General features: G+C 45.8%; 1 protein-coding gene across 3 annotated transcripts in view; it reads right to left on the reverse strand.

Annotated features, from left to right (window-relative positions):
* Nucleotides 1–8,580: 8,580 nt before the first annotated feature.
* The window catches only part of tweek (transmembrane protein KIAA1109 homolog tweek), a 28,902-nt gene continuing 17,916 nt past the window's right edge, over nt 8,581–19,566 (reverse strand). The window contains exons 13-22 of one of the 3 annotated variants that reach the window (XM_064681300.1): nt 18,902–19,010; nt 18,607–18,662; nt 17,754–18,548; nt 16,815–17,694; nt 16,139–16,760; nt 15,159–16,082; nt 10,332–14,064; nt 10,069–10,269; nt 9,878–10,008; nt 8,581–9,806 (exon numbers count right to left, since the gene is read on the reverse strand). In XM_064681300.1, the coding sequence (XP_064537370.1) occupies nt 9,138–9,806; nt 9,878–10,008; nt 10,069–10,269; nt 10,332–14,064; nt 15,159–16,082; nt 16,139–16,760; nt 16,815–17,694; nt 17,754–18,548; nt 18,607–18,662; nt 18,902–19,010 (8,120 nt within the window). In that variant the 3' untranslated portion in view covers nt 8,581–9,137. Of the gene's footprint in view, nt 9,807–9,877; nt 10,009–10,068; nt 10,270–10,331; nt 14,065–15,158; nt 16,083–16,138; nt 16,761–16,814; nt 17,695–17,753; nt 18,549–18,606; nt 18,723–18,901; nt 19,011–19,566 lie in introns of all 3 variants that reach the window. The other 2 variants (XM_064681299.1, XM_064681301.1) reach the window with 2 other exon arrangements.

Genomic DNA, 19,566 nt, shown 5'->3' on the forward strand with positions numbered 1-19,566 from the left:
ACTTTGAAATCAATTTATAATAAAATTCAAATATCAAGTTTTAATGAGTTTTTAGTGCTTATCCTGAGAGTTCGCTTTCTCGTAACTTTAAGTCCTGAATACACAGACTCTAGTTCATAAAGATTCTTGAATAATATTCAATAAGAGAAGATTTTCAATTGGATCTTATCAGAGGGCCTTCAGATGGGTTTTCTTTAAAATCATTCTAAATATCAGCACAAGAGCTTAAACCGCGGCATAAAGCCTAAGCTATCCATATTTTGGAATGTTCAGAGTTTTAATAGTGCATGAAATCGGATGAGAATTGACCGAGTTATGGGGTGGGAAATTTCGACCTATGTCTATATCGGATAGTTTATGGTACCATTTTCACATGAATTTCGACCAAAAATAATGTTTCCAGATTTAGATGCCAAATTTATTTGGAGCCCAAACCATGAACAAAAAGCCAACCCTCGTGGAAATCGAATGAGAATTGACCGAGTTATGGGGGTGGAAAATTTTGACCTACGTCTATATAGGATAATAGCGGGTGTTCCCCGCCTCGCCCGTGGCACGTTCAAAATAAATGCTCTCAAAGATCTATGGTGGAACTTCCCGAAATCGTGTCTTAACTATTATCACATAAAGTAACTACAGTGAAAATTTAGCTTCCTAGCTCTTACGGTTTGGGCCGTACGTTGATCACCAGGACAAATCGTTTTATATATAGAGATATATTTGTTATTACGTACTCACCCGTAAATTCATACGCACGATTATTTCCGTCATCTATAAGCCGGCGAGAGGTGAAGATTTATGTTTATACATCACTGAAAGAGAAAAGCAGAGAATATGTTTATTAGCTAAAAAAACTAAGCTCGCTTTGCTAAACCTAACTTGAAATAGTGAGAATTGCATAGAAGAGCAATATTTGTATATAAACATATTTAAATATGTTTATATTAAATTTAAAAGGTTTTGTTTATAATACGTACCAAATTTTAAAATAGTCACCGCCTCCATCATAGTTAAAGCTGCCGTTTCATCCAATATTAAAGCCGCCTCCTTCTTCTTTGATTGAGCTGCCATATCCACCAAAATTAAAGCCGTCATATCCTCCTTAGCCGCCGTCTCCTCTATCGTTGAAGCCGGTTCCTCCAATATTAAGCCGCCACTTTCTCCTATGCTCAAGCTGCCGCCTCCACCTAAGTTGAAGCCACCTCCTTCAATTGAAGTGAAGCCTATGAGGCTTACTTGAAGTCATGAGAATCACGTAGAAGGGCGTTTGTGAAAAGTTAGTGATCACCAAACAGTCAGTCAGGCAGGCAGGTAAAACAGTTATATATAGAGATAGATTCTTGGGAAGCTCAACTGTAGTCATCTTTTCAAATTGTTGTTGTCCAGCTCTTTAGAAATTATATAATTATATTATTATATACACACCAGGTTTCAAGTCTCTCCGCAACAGACGAACAGAGCGAAAACTTTGACAGATTTTCTTATCTCTACAACTTGACCTGTACAAAATCTATTTAAACTTCCCCCTAAGCAGACTTTCTAGTTGCAACTTGTATATGAAACGCGACGTAGTCTGCCCCTTCATTTTTTCGCACAGTGCCACATCTTAATAGCTCCCCCTCCCCTTCCCCCCTTGGACTGCTCATTAGTCTAACAAACTATGCACATGCTCGAACTTCATTGTGTTCCTTTGGCGCTGCCCAGTTTCAGCTGAAGCCCCTCGAAATGAAAAGGGGCAGCAGCCCCGTCGCCAGGCTTTAAGTGGAAAAACTGTGCTGGCTTTTTTATGAATGAGCCCTATGCATTTGCATATTAACGGCTTGTGCGTCTAATGTGCGCACTCCCTCCCTTCCTTCGCACCTCGCCCCCATATTTGCATAATAATTTTATGGCTCGCTGCAGTCGAATAAGAAATCCAGCCGCCCTTTTTTTTGATATTGTTTGGAGGCCAACTGGCAGCCCATAATGGCAATCCCAGCCACACCCACCCCTCACCTGTCTAGTCAGCGCAGCGCAGCGGGAAATGAAAAATGACGGAATGCAGGTGATCGCCTGACGACTGTTAATGAACTTCACACGTAACGAGGTAACCTTCGTCAGAGGGGAGCACAGGTACTTAGCCTTAAACATGCAACCTGCCAACTTGCCAAATGGCCTATTAATACAATTCGAATCTATTAAAAGGCGTGTTAAAGGAAATTGTGAATCTTAATTTATGCCATATCTGAAGTTCGTTAAGCCCCCTTGATTAAGACTAAATGAATCTTAGAAAATTAGCTAAAGATATATATAGAAATGTATAGTAGGTGCATATCTTGCCGGACTGGCTATAAATTTCCCCCACCGGCTCGGGAATTTCCCATCACAATCTCTTTATCCTATATACTTAACACTCTATATATATAGAATAAATTTCCTTGCTTTATTAACAAAGAAAATTCTGAGTCTTAGTTTCTGCCATATCTGAAGTTCGTAAAGCTCCCTCACATAAGACTAAATGAATCTTAAGTAGCTGAAAAGCTAAAGATATATATATAGATAAATATAGTGGGATATATAGCATACTTGCCGGACAGACTATAAATTTCCCACAACGGGTTGGTGATTTCTCTATCCTATCTACTTAACAATCTATGTATATATGTAGCATAAATTTCCTTACTTTATTATTAACTTCTTTCTTTTTTTTTCTATTTATTGTATTCTTTCTTTTTTCCTATTTATTGTATTTTCTTAAACTATATAGTAAATTAAGATTTATTTTAATTTTTACTTACCCCTTTTTCTCCAGCTTTTTCTTCGTAGCTGGCCGAGAGGGCAAATAAAACAACTCCATCGGTCGGTGATGATATTAGAAAATTCTAATTAGGCTTTAAGCACATCATTTTCATAATTTGATGTATAAAATAATCGTTTTTGTCGATCATTAATAAATAAATGAATTTAGAAATTAATAATAAATATACAAATAGTTTAAAGACGAGCTATACTTATTCCTATTAAAACACAGAGGATATATTTGCATTTGCAGGCTATTCAGCGAAATAAATATATATACTCTCATACATCCGTATGGACTTCTAGATCTATGTATATATATCTGTATATACTCGCATTTCTTATATACTCCGGAGTGCGCATCACAAAAGAAGAATGAGCTAAGGAAGTGCGCGTTGTTTGCCACTTGGCGACAAGTAATTTTATAATTATGCAAGCGCAAATGGCATTGTGTGACCTCCGCACACTAACTAACCCACACACTCACACACACACACTTACACACACACTCAGACTCACACAAGCACACCCCCTGCGAAGTGCATACAAAGTGTGTAATTATTTTTTTGTGCCTTGTAATTTTTCACTTAATTTGCATGGCCGGGCGACATCCGCTTTGGGGCAAAGTGTGTAATTATTTGCAGATTATATAGCAGAACCCTCAGACTTAAATAATGCATGTTAAAAAACTAAAAAGAACTTGCAAATCTTAGAGTTAAATCTACTATTAATAACAATAATAGATTTAAGAAAACGAACAGAACGAGAATTACAATTTTATGCTTAAGTTTTTAATACAAATTACAATCTAATTCCCAACACGCCCCATAAATAATTAAGAAAAATAAAAAAATTACTGCTGGATTTGAACCGGCAACCTCTAACTTGACAGTGCAATGCTTAAAAGCTGGAATTCATAAAAATAATATAGATATAAAATACTACAATTAATAACAATTTTAATCTAGTTAAAAGGACGATCGTTAAATTGAAAACTTAAAAGAACCTGGAAATCTTAGGTTAAATCTATAACAGATTTAAGAAAAAACAAGTAAGAGGTTTGTTTTAGTCGGGAGCTCCCGACTAGGGAATACCCTGAACCCTTTTCTTCCAACAGAGGATAGGTATAAAATGAAAGATACTTGATATATATATATACTATTCTAGAAGCTACATGTAAAGTTTGGTGACTCTAGCTCATATTATTTGCCGGAGTTGCTCAAAAAACAGGATTTCGATATCGATTTTTATCGATTACTTGGAAACGGGGCAAGTTATCGAATATCGGAAACAAACTCGATCTGCGCATGGACTAGGAGGACCTACACCCAAAATTTCAAATCTCTAGCTCTTATAGGTTTTGGGATCCTTGCATTCGTACATACGGACGGACAAACGGACGGACGGACGGACAGACAGACGGACATGGCGAAATCGACTCGGTAATTGATGCTGATCAAGAATATATATACTTTATGGGGTCGGAGATGCTTCCTTCTGCCTGTTACATACAAATATTACAAATACATTATACACTTTTTACCCATTTTTAATGGGTTCAGGGTATATTTATGATTATAAAAAAAGAGAATTATAAAATATTCAAATTAATAACAATAAATTATTAATCCCATAAAAAATACGAACGTTAAATTTAAATAATTAACAATTTCTTTAAGCTCAAGAAAACCCAGAGAGATAATACAATTCCCAGTTGCGAATAGAAGAGCGCATCATTAAATTTGATAATGTCCCAGTTGTTGAGTGCTTTTTATGGTCGGGTCCACTTGATTATATGCGGCACATAATTGTGCTGGGAGTGGAGGAGGAGGAACTGGAAGCTGGCTGCTGTGGCCCCAAAAGTGCTGCTATCAAGTGACACACATTTACATAATTATTAGAAACAGTTAAATGTCCACAAATTGTAATCGTAGCACTTGGTCACTGGCCAGGCACACGGGGGAGTCATTATATTGGGCAGTCGGGGGTCACATTATTCAAAGTATGCGGCGTCAATGTCTCGTCCTTCTTGTTGTTGTTGCTGCCCACGCAATCTAAGGACAAAAATATCTTGGCGTAATTTGCGAGCGAAGGCGAAAGGACTTTGGCCTGCAGCCTGTAGCCTGTTGATGTGCGTGCCTCAGACTATGTATTTAAAAATGTTCTATATTCACAACAGCAACAACCACAACTCACAGAGAAATAAAATAAAATGTAATTTTTATTATGCTCAGTGGTTTTTATTGCCCGCTTTATCGTTCTACAAGTTCTGCGCCTTGTCTTGTCTTGTCTGATATTTGTCTATGGCATGTCCTTGTGTGTGTTTCGGCCATGCCACACACACACACACACACTCGCACACACAGATAGACAAATAGACTTGGCATATTGCGATATTTTCGTTTTTTATGGCTTTTTTATTGACTTGATTATTATGTTGCCTCTTGTTTTCGACCAAAAGCAAGCCAAAAGAACAACAACAACAACAAAAAGAAATGCAGAAGTTTTCTTAGGCTTCAGCCCAGGGAAATTAAAAAATAATTTAACGCCCAGCTCGAGGGCTGCTGCATAAATTTACCAAGATCTGACTGGCTGCTTGGCTGGCTGGCACAGGGTGTGTCTGATTGCCTTACGGCTTACGGCCACATAAATAAGGCCCAATTCGAGCAGCAGTTTCTAATGACGCCCTTTGCGAATTTATGTACGAATGTGTTATGACAGTGCCGGACTCATATTTCACTGGATAGCAAATCACAAAACGTTTGCCAAGTGCTGGCTGCGTCTCAATAAATTTGAAGTTTTTGCCCAAAACATTTAATTGAAAAATGTTCAACACGCCCCGTTGCCAGAAAACAGGCGTTCGCAATTTATGAACTCCAGTGTGAAATGTGAGAAATTCTCGTTAAATTTGCCAACAGTGAAAACTAATAAAACTCTGTACGAGTATATTGTTTCACCAAATGCCAGCAATTGGCATCAAATATCCACTAAAATGACATGTTTTCGGACATTCCAAAAATCAAATGCCCAGCAGCTAATGTTTCACGGTGCGTATACGTAATATGAAAGCAATTGAATATTGTGAGAGCTTGGATTGGAGCTAAATTTCTAAGATTTTGTTAACTGACTTTTATTAGAGGTTTAAATGTAACTATTGCATTAAGGTAAATTCTTTTTTAAATTTACAATTGTATATGGACAGAGGGAGAGGGATAAAAAGAGAGGGACAAAGAGAGAGAGAGAGAAAATTAGACAAAATTAGATTGTGAATATAAGCAGAGTTCAGATTTATTAAAATGCCAACACAACTTGTTTATATAATTCTTATAATCAAAGCATGAAAACCAGTAAGTCTCACTTGAAGGCTAACTTGAATCCATGAGAATCGCATAGAAGGGCAATGCTTAACTATTGTGCATTTGCTGCGCAGTGGGAAAAAACTTGATCATATGTTAATATACATTCATTGACACAGGCAACGAGCCAAATTTGTTTTAAAACTATTTCAAAATCATATTAAATGAAATTTTCACAGTACAGCTATGCCGTTGGACTAATTTTATGCGTCTTTGTATCTCATTTTTGCCACGAATTTTAAAAAGCCAATCTCTTCATTTGGCTTCCTTTAGAATGGCATTTTATAAGCCCGAATATTGCCTATGGCTCTGTGCCAAAATGACAAAAATTAAAAGCTACAACGTCAAGGGGCAAAAAAGAAAAACACACACAAGAAAAAAAAAACCAAACAAGCCACAAAAATGTAAGGAAAGCAGAACACGAGGGCTGAACGAGAAACCAAGTCTCATAATTAAAAATTAAGCCATTCGCCTATTAGTTTTAACCCTCATTAACTTTAGATAAACTAATCTCCAAAGTAAACCACTCGCATTCATGGCCTTTTGTGTTCGCGCGACCCTGCCCGAGGGTGGACTACCCTAACACAACCACTACCCGCCCTCATTGTACCCGCCCCTACGGTTTTCAGGCCGCGCCTACAGTGCGTGAAAAGCTCATCAAATGGGCGCGCTCTTAGGATAATCGCCATGAATTTTCTTTTTTCTTCAGTTGCTGCACAAAATGATGTAGAAACAGGACGAACCTAACAGTGTGCAAGGCAAGCCAAGAAAAAAAACGAAGACGAAGATGAAGCTGAAGCTGAACAAGAAGCAGCACAAAAAGCGGTATGAACCAGAGAAAAGAAAAATAATTAAAAACGCAACCTTGATAAAAATGAAATGTTTACAAAGACACACAGGCGAATAAAATAAAGAACTGTGACAAGAAAAAAAAGTCCCGTTGAAAGGCTAAAAAAGCACAAAAAAAAATAAAAAAGCGACGAAAAAAAACAGAAACATTTCCACAGCTCAAGCAGCGCAGCACAAAACGAAAACAAAAAGCGGATACACGCAGCGGATGCAAAGTTTACTCAAGCAAGCCAAGGAAATGGGGGGGAGGGGGGAAGGAGTGCGATGCCTTCGCCCCACCCCGACCCACCCGGCCGAAGGAAACTGAATCGCAGAATGCAAAGTCAGGCGAAAGCAGAAAAACATTAACTGAGAATTTTCGTCTGCGCCAAGCGCCATACAAAACGCCAAGCCATATGCTGCCCAAATAACATGTATAAAACTAAAAGGATTTTATGAACTAAGCTAAACTAAAACTCAACTTGGAGCTGGAATCAAAAACTTATGCAGTCTACTTAAGACATAAAGACTATAGACTTTATAGACATAAAAAGCTTATGAATTTTCTATCCTAATTAATCTAGAGAACAAACCATGTTCAAATAGATGCAATGTTTGTCAAGAGGCAAACAATATGGCAAAAAAGGATTTTATGAACTCCACTAAACTCAACTTGGAGCTGGAATCAAAAACTTATTGGAGTATTCTTAAGTGCTACATAGACAAAATTGCCTAAGAAAAATTCTACAGAACTTATCAATTGTCTAACCTAATTAATCTAGAGGACAAACTATGTTCAAATAGATGCAATTTTTGTCAAGAGGCAAATAATATTTTGCCAGGAATGGTAAATATAAAGTGATTAGAATTCGAAGCCTAGAGCTAGAACATTTCAAAAGAATTTTTTGAACTACGCTTAGCCCAACTTGGAGCTCGAATCAAAAACTTATTGGAGTATACTTAAGTGCTATATAGACATAATTGCTCAAGAAAAATTCTACAAAACTTATAAATAGAGTGTTGATATAGTCATTGGAATTCCAAGTCTAGGTAGAGACTTGAACTTGGAAAATACACATATCAAATATTTTGCCATTTTGAAAAATGATTAATATATGAATTAAATATCAATCTGGAGTTCAAGATGGCTTATAACAAAGTTATGTGAGTTAGAAGTCTAGGAAAAAATAATTTTTATGTAGTCAAAATACTATTTTTTAACTAAAACTAATATTTCATGCATTTCTTTTACATTTTAAGATACATAATTGTCGAAATTTAAAATTTATATGGACATTTATCTTGAAAATCGATTGAGTTTTGACAAAGCTATTGGAAATCCAAGTTTGGGTAGAGCTTTTAGAAGGGACTTGGGAAATACAAATAAAAAATCGTAATTTTAGCGTAAATTAAACTTTTAAGTATGAATAATAGTTAAATAAAGTATTAATCCAGAGATTAAAAAACAATAAAAATGCTAACCATCATTAATGTGGCTTTTAACAAAGTATAAAAAAGGGCTCAAAATTAATATTTAATAAATTTCTTTAACATTTTAAGACAAGTTTTCAAAGCAGTTCCAGCTAAAAGAATTACATTTAATTGTCAGAATAAGTATTCCCTTTTAAAAGACGATTTTATTGCCTATTTAGAAACTTACACAGTTTGTTTAAATAGTATAGTTTGTGTATACGTATATCAATTAGAGCTACTTAAAGTTTAAACATTGGCTCTGCACAATCACGTTATAAACAAAACTAGAATTACAAAGCGCTAAAATTGAGCAAACTACGCGAAGCACTTGACTTTACACCTAAATCGAAATATATGTTTAAGGGAATAGAAGACGCGAGCAAACAATTTACAATTGAACAAAGCTGCCCGATTGGCCAGTTATAAGAATAATAATGATAATAATATTACGAGTATCCTGAGTGTAATAAAAGAATTTCCTTTGCAAGGCAGAGGAAATGTTTGCGATCTTAGACAAAAAATCGATACACTCAAATTACACAGATCACACAAATTACAAATATTACAACAATTACATGTACTAAATATCGCTATACAATGCTGATTAAGCTAATTGCTCTTTAAAGCTAATTAATAAACATACACAATGGCCAATTGTCATGGATAGAGTGCTTTCGCATTTGGCTATAAACTGGACCTCAGCTAATTGGGAGCTGGTCGTTGATTCTGCTGCTGCTGCTGCTTGGCATGGCCAGTCTCGGATTTATTCTCGCGCACCAACAGCAGCAGCTGCAGCATCATCAAAGCCTCCACCTTGTCCAGGGGATCCATAAAGCCGCGCTGCAGCCACTTGGGTATGGTGGTGCGTGCATGACTGAAGCCCAGCTTATTGAGTATATAATCGACGCCATATGGCTCAATCGATTTGCCGGCCCAGGACAGCAGCCGCACCGTCGGCTCCAGATGCCAAGTCTGGCAGTCAAAATGCCGCCAATCGCGCACAAAGGACTCGATATCAAAGCTGGGCAGCTGCTCCACGCCGGGCTTGGTCTGCCCGGCCGCATCTTTGCCTTCGCTGGCAGCCGAATTCGTTGTCGTTGTCGCCGTCGTGCCTGTCGTTGTTGTTGTTGTCGTGCTGTTTGCTGTTGTGGCAGCATTTGCCGCCGTGTTCGCAGCTGTCGCTAGATTCGTATGACTGCCCTGCAGTGGGTCCAGGCTGCTCTTGCTGCCGCCCAGCTGCTGGCTTTGTACAGTCAAATTCGTATTGGAAGCGGTTTTCTTCTCCTTGAGTATCTCGTCCGTCAGATAGGGCTTGAGGTTGGCCTTCTGCGACAGATTTGGCGAGGCTGCGCGCGCCGACTGAGCGCCGAGCTGCAAAATAGAAAAAGGCATCAAATTATGGAACTGGTTCCAGGCAGAAGGCGTCTTCTCCTGATACGCACCACCTTCTCCTTTTCGGTGACATAGGACGTTATCAGATCGTGTAGAAAGAAGAACGCATCCGCATCGACCGTGACAAATATGTGATCATCGAACTCCGTTATGAAGCTGCACAAAACTTCCGGCTTCGATTCTAGAAAAAAACCATAAAAGGTTTAAAGTACACTCTTGTATTTGAATTGATATGGTTTACCGCTTGGCTCGGGCGTGCTTGCGCCCTGCTTGTGCTCGGTCTTGAAGTGCAGCTGGAGGCTGGGAAGCGCGAAGATGACCTCGCGATTGTGATTGTGCTCCTGCGATTTGGCCGAGCTGCTGCTGCCCGTGGCGCGCGTGCGCTCAATCGAATTGGAGGCTATCTCACGCTCGCACTCCAGCATGGGAAAGCGATCCACAGCTGTTGGGGAAAAACTCGGTATAAGCAAAAGGAAGCCAGATTAAATTCCCTGCCAGACTCACCGTCGATTTCGCTGTTGGCGAACGCGTAGTGGAACCATTCGTTGAGGGTCTTGAACTGCGGCGGAAAGATGATGTTGCGCGTGATGCGGCTGACAATGGCCATCGAGTGATTCTGCTGCTGCTGCACCTCCGTCGTCTGGCCCAGGCACGAGGTGAGCGTCTGTGTGACGAGCACCTCGCTGCTGTCCTCGATCTGACGCGCCTCGGTGGCAAAATTAATCGACGGCGACTTCAGGCTAAACAACGCCCAAGCCTTCGACTTGAAGTTGATGCCATGGAAGCAGGCCAGCGAAATGTTCTGGCCGCGCAGCTCCACGGTGCCGCCCAGCACATTGCCATGTCGCGGCAGGCGCGTCACCAGCGACGGCACCACCAGCCCAATCGCCTGCGCCAGCGGCTTCTGCCAGTGCCGATGATGCCGCGCATCCGTGTTGTCCACGCCGCAGTAGTTGACGGCGGCGGCGGCGGCGGCGGCTTGTGGCAGCTCGCCGTTGGGCTTCTTCTTGAGCTGCTGGCGACGCTTGATGCTCGCCGTGCGATCCTGCAGACGCGGCTCGAGGCTGGAGAAGACGCGCTTCGAAGACTTGAATTGCTGCGTGAAGAACTCCTCCAGCTTATAGTACATTTTCATGAGATCCGCCGTCGTCGATTTGGATATCATGATCTGCAGCTGATCCCAGCTGAGATCGCCATGTATAAAGATGAGCGCACGCGGTTGATCCTTGCCGCAGGCAGCTGCCTGCGTGGCCGTGCGCCACTCGTCCTTCATGGCCGCCGCAAAGGTGCTGATGCGCGTCATCAGCACCGAGGTGCCCATATAGTCCAGGCGCAGCTCCAGCGCCATGAAACTGAGGCCCAGCGTATGATACGGCTCCATGCCGGCCTCCTCCTTGATGTGAAAGCGTTTGTTGATTTTGTTCACCTCAAAGCTGCCGCCCACAATGCCGCCCTTGGCATCCAGAGCCGAGCCGCCCAAATAGATGCCCGCGTACATGTTCTTGTAGCCCGTGCTGCCAATCGACAGACGTCCGTCCGAACGGAAGTCCTTGGTCAGCCAGACCACATTGCCGCACACATTGCCAATGTTCATCTGGACATTGAGCTTGGTGAAGTTCACAGCGAAGATCACCAAAGTGTCCCAGGCGGTAATCTGATTCTTTTCCGAGGGCGGCGTCCCAGAGGATTCGGCGCTTGAGGATTTGCCCAAGGACTTGAGCTTGCGCACCGCGCCAAAGTGGCCCAGTTGCTGGACAGGCTGCTGTTGTGTTGTCTGCTGCCCCTCAAAGTCCAACCGCAGCTTCTCCTTGGAGCGACCCTCGCTCGGCGTGGGCGTGGCCGGCGCACAGCCCGTGGGCGTCTCCCCGCCCGCCTGCTGCTGCTGCTGCTGCTGGACGCTGAGATCGCCCAGGAAGAGACGTCGGACAATTCGACGCCTGTACCAGGCTTTCGGGAAGGCCAGAATCTCGGTGAGGCGACGCATATCGTACTTGAAGCTGGCGCTGCCAATGTCCACAATTGTGGAGAAGCGTATGACGGCGCGGGATTGATCCAAGGCGCGCTTCGAGCTGGGCAGCGGCTCGATATAGACCTTGCGGCAGCGCGTGATATGAAACTTGACAAACTCCACATTGATGCTGAGCGAATCCTTGCGCTCGGTGTCGCTCAGCGGCGAGAACTGCGTCTCCTTGGAGGTCTTCTTGCCGCCATACGGATGAAAGATGTACACATTGAAGTCGGCCAGGCAGCCCGTCACGCTCAGCCCGCCCGTCGGCAGCTGCGGCTCCGCCGGCGGCTGTTGTTGCTGCTGCTGCTGCTCCTCGTCACCGCTGCGCTTGGAGCTAAATACAATGTCCAGGCTGGGCAGCTGCAGCATGCACTCGACCCGGGACACGGGCAAACAGCTGAAGCGAAACGTCGACGGCTGCATATGGAAGTAGACGATGACATCGACGGGAAACGAGGCGTAGGTCGCATAATTCGCTGGCAATATGTCCAGATTGACGGGGGCTGTGTGCGTGGGCGTGGCCGGCACACTGTTCGTCTGCCGCGCGGGAATCGGCTCCAGCGTCTGCTCGAGAAACTCGAGAATGTGAGGCGATATGATTGTCTCCTCGGGTATGCTCTGCAGCGTCATCCAGGCGCTCAGCGTCGCCCGCTTGTTGCCCACAACGCGACGGATGTGAGTTCCCGCCGGAGTTGCCGTCGCCGCCGGAGTCGTCCCCGGCAGCTCTGCGGGATCGGCCAGCGTGCGTGACTGATAGTGCAGCTTGACATCGAGGCCGGGTATGTGAAAGATGGTGAGATCCGCGAGCAGAGCATTGTTGTGGGCGCTGGCATTAAAGCGCAGCTTGCTCTTGTCGCGCTGCCGGCGCGACGGCGTCGGACTGCCCCAGTCGTTGCCGATGCTGCGCTCGCGCTTGTGCGTCTTCACGCTGGCTCCGCCGGCGGCGGCGGCGGGAGCTCCAGCTGCGCCATAGGCGGCGCGATCCTCGCCGCTGTGGTTGTCCTTCGTGTGCAGCACACATTTGCCGGAGTTCACAAGCACCTTGACGTCCAGCTCGAAGTCAATGTTCGGCTCCGGCTGCTGTTTGAGGGCGTGAGCATGGGCATGCTTGCGCCGCATCTCCACGGATATGCCATCCACGTCTATTTCGCTGGGCGTGGTGCAGTCGCCCTGGAACCCGACGCTGCGCCAGTCGAGCTCATTGTCCGCCGTCTCCGTGTCGGTGTCCGCATTCGGCAGCGATGTCTGCCGCATCGCATCCGTAAAGGTAACCCGGCCCACGCCCGTTTTCAGCGAAGCGCTGCGCGAATGACACGAGGCGGGCGTGCTCTGCAAACTGGAGATTTCGTCGTTGGAGGCGATCGTGTCCAGGCGTCTGCCCGCATAGCCGCCATTGTCCAGCGGCAGCTCCCGGGCGGCCAGGCTAACGCCCGGCATTCCGCCGACAACAACGCCGCCGACGCAGCCGACGCCGCCGCTGCCAATGTACGACTGGGAGCGATTGTAGTTCTTGAGGGATCGGCGCAGCGAGGGACGCTTCCACTTTTGGATCATGTCGCGGCGGAAGTACTTGTAGCAAATGGCCTGCAGCTCCTGCAGGCGGCGCTCCTCGTGCGCGACGGTGTTGTGCGAGGCGCCGAGCGTGCGCAAATCGTTGATGATCTTCAGCTGCTCGGCCATTTCCTTTTCCATCATGAACGAGCGCTTCTTCGAATCGATTGTCGGATCGAACACAAAGGCGGGCAGATTGTCGAATTCGCCGCGTCGCCGCACATACGTGTCCCGGCTGCTCTGGTCGCCCTCGTCGCTGTCGGGCGACTCCATTTGGGTGTCGTCCTCCTCGAAGCCCGTCAGCATGGTGAGCGTGTGGCCCAGCGAGGACAGCTGCTTGCCAATGTTCACATCCAAATGGATATCGACGCCCTCCATTTGCCATTTCACATTCAGCAGCCACTTGGCATTCTCGCCCTTCTTGGCGGCCGTGGTGCGCGAACAGACCTCAAAGGTGCCCTCGGAGACGACGCACACATTCATGATGGGCTCCACGCAGCTGGGCTTCCAATCGTCCAGATTCGTCTCAAAGTCATCGGCAAAGCGCAGGCACAAGCCCTGGAATTTGCCCTTGGACACCAGCGAGCCCGAGTTGCACGCTGAGATGATCGTGTTCTCCAGCGTGATGACCACCGCGCCTTTGGCATCAAAGTCCTGATACGAACGGCTGCCGTACGACTGTGGAGGATATGCGGGATTATACATGTGTAGTTACTAGCTGGCATTTTCCATATGGTATAGTTTTTCACGCGTCCTTGGTTAATTTAAATCTAACCCGTATCCTAAATATAATATATTGCCCGGCCTTGGCCGTGGAAGGTTCTTTGCTAACAATTTTAGATATTGCGGTTTCACTAAATACACGGCCGTGGGAGATTGAAATCTATCCGTCCTGATTTCCACTTCTATTAAAAAATATGTTTTAGACGCATCGAATAGAGAACCAAATGTTGGAATCAGAGGTTTCCGCCCATGTTAGTATTGAGGTCGAATAAAAATTGTGAGTTTATTAAACATTTGACCCGCATTTTCCATCCAATTACGGTGAACTTAGCAAAGGCGTGTCAAATAAGCTCTGATAAAGATCTTTGAAAATGAGTTTGAAACCGATAATAAACCAAAAAGATAAGTTTTTCCACCAATTTTCCACTGTTGCAGGTGGAATTGACCAAATGGTTAAAACACGTATTCATTAAGTTCTTTTTTTAGAGCTTTGAAAATAAGTTTGAAGCAAATCGAACAAAACGTAAAACTTAGCACAACAAATCTTGGAAATGGATTCTGCGAAAAGCGTGAAACACGTCTCAAATGATTTGTCGTATAGGTCTTTGTATATAAATTAGAACACGTAATGTCACCCACCAAATCTTTGACCCCCATTTCCACCAAGGAGGAATGCATTCTTCGGGCTGTGCATTGATCCCCAATCATTCAGGCGGGACAAAAAGTTTTATATATTGAGATACACTATAAATAAGATTCTATATATACTTATACTATATATAAATATTTGAAACAGAGCTTGAAATCTATTTTACTCTCGTGGTTTAGAGCTCGAAGCCGCTCTACTTGGTAAGCAGAAAAGTTTTATACAAACTTTTCCCAAGATTTCCCCTAACTTTCTTAGGCTTTTTCCAATGCCAGATTTAACGCAAACCTCAATCACATAATCTAGCTGAATCTAAAGCTTTCTATATCTCCAAATAGTCAGTCGGAGATTCAGGACTTACAACTTTATATATAAGATAATACTCAATCGGTTTTTGACTCACCACCGTGTTGACCTGCTTGAGGGGCAAACAGATGCCCATATCCTCGACGGTTAGTTGCAGGAACAATGTGGATAGATTCGTGCTGGCGATCTGGCCAAAGGCGACGCGATCGAATACCTGTTGGGTGTCCCTGTGGGGCGTGTGGTCGTAGCAGAGATTGGCGCGCTTTTCGGCCCAATACTCGTAGGCGTTCTTGTAGTTCAGCCAGACCAATATGGCCTTGTCCACGGCTATCGGCTGGACGTAGACCAGGGGACGCTTGAGCGTCAGCAATATGAGCTCCTTGTCTTCGTTGGGCAGCTCATCCTGGAAGGCGTTACGCAGTCCGATGGTCGTATGGAAAAAGGCATATTGCTGAAATTCTGGCTCCGCCTCGTCAAAGATCACGTTCCTTATGATCTGGCCCAGCGACAGATTAAAATCGATGTGCGCCTTAAAGAACAGCTTGCGATTGCTCAAATCACCCAAATTCTTGACACGATTCGACAGCTGCAGCTCCAACGTGCCCGTCTCGAAGCGCACCGCCGACGAGCACGGCGTCGTGGCCGTCAATTGGATGCGCTTCATCGATATGTTGATGGAGAAGAGTATGCGCTTCAGCGTGGACTCCTGCACGCTGGCATTGTCCCCACTCTCCTCTGTCCAGAGGGGCACCGGCTTCTCGCCGCCATAGACCTTTTGCAGCACCTCGTTGATCTCGCGCATAAACACCTTCTGCACAAAGACCAAATGGTTCAGCAGATCCGTGGTCAGACAGCGCTCGAATTCGCCAATCTCGGCGCTGGCATTCACATAGCCGCCCTGCCGCAACACAATACCCTCAACGCTCTCCGTGTGCTCCTGTCGATTGTCCGGAATATATTCCGCCAGCACATGCACCGGCGGCAGGCCAATGCACGCCTCCGACGGCAGGTTCATCTCATTCTAAAAGATTAACCCGGTTTAGTTTGGCTTTAAATGACTTGGCTTATGACTCTCACCTGTATCTTGGTATTGAAGCTGAGCGTGTGCGTGGGCAAGTCGATGACAAACTTGGCGCGCTGGCCCGTAACGCCCATGGAGCTGACATGGTTCATGCGGTATTGGGCCTGCAGCGAAGGCAGCAGCGCCGCATTAATGGACAGGCTCTGCAGCAGCACGTTGAACTGCATGACCAGCGGCTGCAGAAGGCCATTCTGATGCGCCGCCGCCGCCGCCGGCTTGGACTGCAGCAGGCGTGCGGAGCGCCGTGCCGCAAACTGTGGCTGCGGCTGTGCTGCGCCGCCGGAGACGGTCCGTTCCCGCATTTCGCTGTTGGCGGTGCCCACGCCGACGCTGCCGGCGCCGCCCGAGTTGCGCGCATGGAACGGCGACTCGGGCTCCTCGGCCGTGTGCGAACGCAGCGTGGATCGGCCCGAGTTGCGTTTAACGCGTAGCTCCTGCAGCGTGGACGACAGCTGCTTGGAGCTGCGCGTCATCATGCCGTGCAGTGCCACCGGATGCTGTGGTATGTCTATGTTGACGGGGCCAATGGACACCAGGCCGCTGTTCTTGTCCTTGCCGCGCTTCGAAAGGCTTGAGTAGAGCGTCTGGCTCTTGCCCACGGTCACCTTGACGACGGTTCTGTGAAAGGATTGTTAACAAGCGATGCTAGTTAAAGATCTTTCCAGTACTTACTGCTGGCTGGGCGCCACGCCCTCGAGCAAGACGATCATGGCGCGTCCGACCTGGCCGGTGAGCGAGCATTCGAGGGAAACGGGGCGCGCCTTCTTGCGCCAGGTTGCCGTGCTGTTCAGCGTGGTTATTTCCGACTCCAGCTTCAGGCCCGACAGCGTCGCCAGCAGCCGCGTCTTGTGTATCTTGGCCACGCCAAATACGATCAGACGCGTTCGCTCCTGCGGCACGCCATCGACCAGCTGCATGTCGCGATGCTGCGGCAGCGGCGTCGGCGCATTGGTCAAATCGTCCTCGTCGTTGTTGCTAAAACTGGGCGCGGGCTTCTTGTGCTCGTTCAGGGAACTGCGCTGCACGACCGTCTTGGTCTCCGGCATGGTGCCGTACAGCTCCAGCAGATGGTAGATGGTCTTCCAGCAGTTGGGCGTCTCCAGCAGCGGCGGCGGCAGCAGCGTCGCAATGCCCGACTTGGTCAGCGTGTTGTTGTAGTCGCCGCTAACGCTGGTCGCGCAGCCGCCATTTAGCGAGGCCTTCGACTCCGTGGCCAGCTTCAGTATGTTCTGCTCGTGCAGCGACATTGTGGGACTGTCCCGCAGCGGCGACGAGCTCGACTCGTTCAGATTGGTGTAGCCCAGCTTGCCCTTGACCGATTTGCCCGTGGAGCGTAGCTTCTGCGCAAAGCTCTGCGGCCGATTTTTGGCATTGGGCGACGGCGTCAACTGTATAATTGGCGCCAGGCCACCGCCACGACTACGTCCAGTCGTGGGCATTGTCGGCATGGTCTCGTTGAATTTGTCATAGCGCTCGTCCGAGAAGCTCGCGCCGTGGCATACGAAACGCTCCGCAACCGAGGCGAAGGCTAGCATATCCGTGGGCTCGGAGGCTGCAGAGGAAATCGTTGAGTAAAGTTTTCAATTGGAATAATTGTTAATAAATATATACCCAAACTGCACTCGTCCTTGGTCTGGCTCTTTTTGCTCAGCTCGGGATGCTCGTGGAACTCGTTCTGTGCATCCTTCACGTTCTGATACATATTGCAGATCTGATGGAGCAGCCGGAGCAGCGGCATGTTGACCTGCTGCGAGATGAAGCGCACATTCAGGCTGAAGTTGATCACGGTGCTCGTGTGCTTCTTGAGCTGGCGACGGGACATGTAGATGACATTCTGTCGCGCCTGATCCACCATGCCGTCGGACATTTTGAGCACCTCGAGCTCAACGCCCACGCGCTCGCACAGAAAGAGCGGAGTGTCCATCATGATGGATGCACGTCCGCCATTCGATTTCTTACTGAGCTTGGCGGGCTTTGCGCTGGTGTTCGTTTTCTTGTCGCCCGCCTCGCTGACCACAATGTCCACGCGTATCGAATCAAAGGTGCCAATGAGGGAGAGATTCGTGCCGAAGTTCTCCAGCGATGAGATATCCGCATTCGAGAATTTGTTGATCATTTGCTGTGGCATTACGCCCAGGCACGTGAGCAGCGGCTCAAAGATCAGATGCGCATCCAGCAGCTTTATAGAGTCCTGCATGATGGCGCTGCGCGAATGCGTCTGGCCATTCAGCTTGGCCGGAGCGGGACGGGCATGCTCCTTTTCGGCGGCATGCTCCTTCTTTTTGCTGTTGTCCTGTTGCTTGGCCATCCAAAAGTACAAGTCCTCCTTGTGATTCTCAGCGCCCAGCCAAAACTTGTTCACAGAGTTCGTCGAACTGAGGGAACCCTCCTGCAAAGCGCCGTACTCTGCAAGGAATATATTGAATAAATATGCATGTTGTTATTTATATAATTTAAAACTTACCAAACTCTGGCACCTGTTTCTCCACCAGACCCGATATAATGGGCAGCATTTGTATGCTGGAACGAGACGAATTGCCATGTGAATAATTCGAGGCTTTGCTGTGCACTTTGCTCAGACTTTAAAGCGCAAGCAACACATATTTATACATATATATTCATATTTATGCGATGGGTAGTTGATACGATTTTGAGAGAGTTGGGTATGAAAAGAAAAACACATACACAGGCAACGGCATTAATATACGAGACATGCATGAGCACAAGCCAATCAAATGGAAAGCAGGTGAAGCACTTACCCACGGCGTGTGTGGTGCATGTTGGGCGACGTCGAGGTCGATCGCTGGGATGCAGGTCCATGGTGTGGCGCCTCATGGGCATAGGACATGCCACCATATTGTGTGTTGTCTAAATAGGAAAGGTAAACGAATTGAGTAATTGCGCACAAATCAAAAGAAATATTACAATTTTGCGCTCAAGTGGAGTTAGAGACCTGAAGTGCAGTGTGCGAAATAAGAACGTGTTCAGTTTCTCGACAGTGAACAAAAAAATAAAGAAAGAACTACTATCTTTGACTGATTGATTGATTGATTGATTATTTCAATAGTCATAAGTCTTAAGCTTTTGGTCAGCTATGCTAGGAATATATAACATTAATCCAAGCGAAACTGATTCTGTGACCGAGATGTGCGACAAAATAAAGAGCTCATTACTCAGATGCCGAGTTTGGTCATGATATGAAACAAAAAAAAGTTGTTCAAATAAGACCTTAATTGTCGTCCAATCATTCCTATGGTATCTATATAATAAAGTGGTTCGATCCGACCGCTTCCCAAACAGAAAGACGGAAGCATGGAAAGTTTTACAGCTGAGAGACTTGTTTGCATAGAAACAGACGAACAGGCATATCGACTCCTCGGTTGATACCAATCTAGAATATATATATATATGTATATATATATAC

Source organism: Drosophila montana, unplaced genomic scaffold, assembly GCF_035044405.1.
Source record: "Drosophila montana isolate Dmon_TW-CO22-7 unplaced genomic scaffold, ASM3504440v1 contig_2192_1, whole genome shotgun sequence".
In the NCBI taxonomy this organism is placed as follows: domain Eukaryota; kingdom Metazoa; phylum Arthropoda; class Insecta; order Diptera; family Drosophilidae; genus Drosophila; species Drosophila montana.